The sequence below is a fragment of the Trichechus manatus genome, unplaced genomic scaffold (assembly GCF_000243295.1).
Source record: "Trichechus manatus latirostris isolate Lorelei unplaced genomic scaffold, TriManLat1.0 scaffold00026, whole genome shotgun sequence".
Classification (NCBI taxonomy): domain Eukaryota; kingdom Metazoa; phylum Chordata; class Mammalia; order Sirenia; family Trichechidae; genus Trichechus; species Trichechus manatus.
The window spans coordinates 7,627,820-7,629,414 of NW_004443962.1; the positions used below are offsets into that span (position 1 = coordinate 7,627,820).

Genomic DNA, 1,595 nt, shown 5'->3' on the forward strand with positions numbered 1-1,595 from the left:
TCTGCAGTACCAGTTTCACGGAAAATGTTTGGGGACAAGCATAGCTTCTATGTCAGAACAAACATGGGGATATTACGGAGTAGAATGATACTTGCTTGCAGTTTAAGGATGAAATGCTGGCCTTCAGTGAAATTTGGAGCTTACTGTGGACTGCTTCAGCTTTACCCCCTACCTGGCCCTCCTAGCCATCCTTCCAACTGGTTCTGACATGCAAAGGTCAGACCACTTTGCTCTATAGGTTTCCTGCTTCTGTTCTTAGTCAAGCCATTTTGAACTTTTGGACAAGGCATCCCAGCTCTGTCACTTCCTCGGGCAACTTAACTCCTATGTGCCTCAGTTTCTTGATCTGGGTAACAAACAATAAGGTCGTCAGGAGGATTAAATCAATTAATATGGGCAAAGCATTTAGAACAGTGCCTGGTTCACAGTGCGCTCTGGGTATTAGGTAAACCGAAAAAACAACAACTCATTGCCGTTTCTACTCATAGCGGCCCTATAGGACAGGGTAGAACTGCCCCATAGGGTTTCCAAGGAGCAGCTGGTGGATTCGAACTGCCAGTCTTTATGGTGAGCTGCCGAGTTCTTAACCACTGCGCCACCAGGGCTCCTTAAGTATTAGGTACTATACTGTTACTATTTCTTTCTTTGTGAAAGATGCCTGCTCTCCTATTGCTTACAGACCATTCGTCGTGGCTCAGCCCGAGCCCACCTGGTCATTCGCACGACCTGACTGGGGTACACCTCCCACCCCTTACTGGCAATTTCCAGTCCAGCTCAGAGGTAAAGAATACGGTAAAAGCCTGCGCGTCTGCTTTTGAGCTTATCAGTTTGGCTTCATGGAAGCCGCCAGTGTACTGAGTTTAAGAAAAACGAAGAACAGCGACGTATTGGCCAGCCTCGAATCCCTGAAAAGGGCAAAACGTTTATGAGTAAAATGTGAGGTTTGCGCGCGCCTCCCCGCCTCAGGCGCCCTCCCTTCCCCACGAAGCGTGTCGTCTTGCGGTGACCCGCGCAGGCGCCTCCGGTCCACCTCGAGCGCGGGCTGGCCGGGCGGCTTCGGGAGGAAGCGAGGATCACCACCAGGTCCCACAGTACCTGCTCTCGCTCCTGAAGTCCGGCCACCGCCTTTGCCCCGAAGGAATCTCGGTTTGCCTAAAGGAGCGTGCCCCGCCCCCTGCCCGCAGCGACAGCTTGCTAAGAAAGCCGAGGAGCCCCTACCCAGCGATTTCGAAATCCCCAGGTCCGCCGGAAGGGACTCGCACCTGGGCGCCCTCAGGCTGCGGCGTCGCGGCGGGTCCCCGCGCGGGGCGGAGCTGGCTGGCAGGGAGCTCGCCCCGCCCCGTCCCGCAGTAAACTGACCGAGTGGTAGCGGGCGGGGGCCTGGAAGGGGAGGGAAGGGGAGGAGAAAGGAGAAAAGGAGAGTGGAGGCCGGCGGGCGAGGAAAGGAGAAGGGAAGGGGCGGAGGCCCAGGGCAGAGTGTGCCGGCGCGCGGGGGAGCCGCAGCGGGGGGCGTCCGGGACCCCTAGTCGCGGCCGGAGCGCAGAGCCTCCAGGCGGGGCCGTCCCGGGTGGCGACACCCCAGGCGGGCAGGCCGG

The 1,595-nt window shown here is 57.6% G+C and overlaps 1 protein-coding gene across 1 annotated transcript in view; it reads left to right on the plus strand.

The window, feature by feature from the left end:
• MUC13 (mucin 13, cell surface associated) overlaps positions 1 to 1,358 on the plus strand; it is a 61,674-nt gene extending 60,316 nt beyond the window's left edge. The window contains exon 12 of the mRNA XM_012554739.1: positions 967 to 1,358. Coding sequence (XP_012410193.1) covers positions 967 to 1,358 — 392 coding nt within the window. The remainder of the gene's footprint in view (positions 1 to 966) is intronic.
• The last annotated feature ends 237 nt before the right edge of the window (positions 1,359 to 1,595 follow it).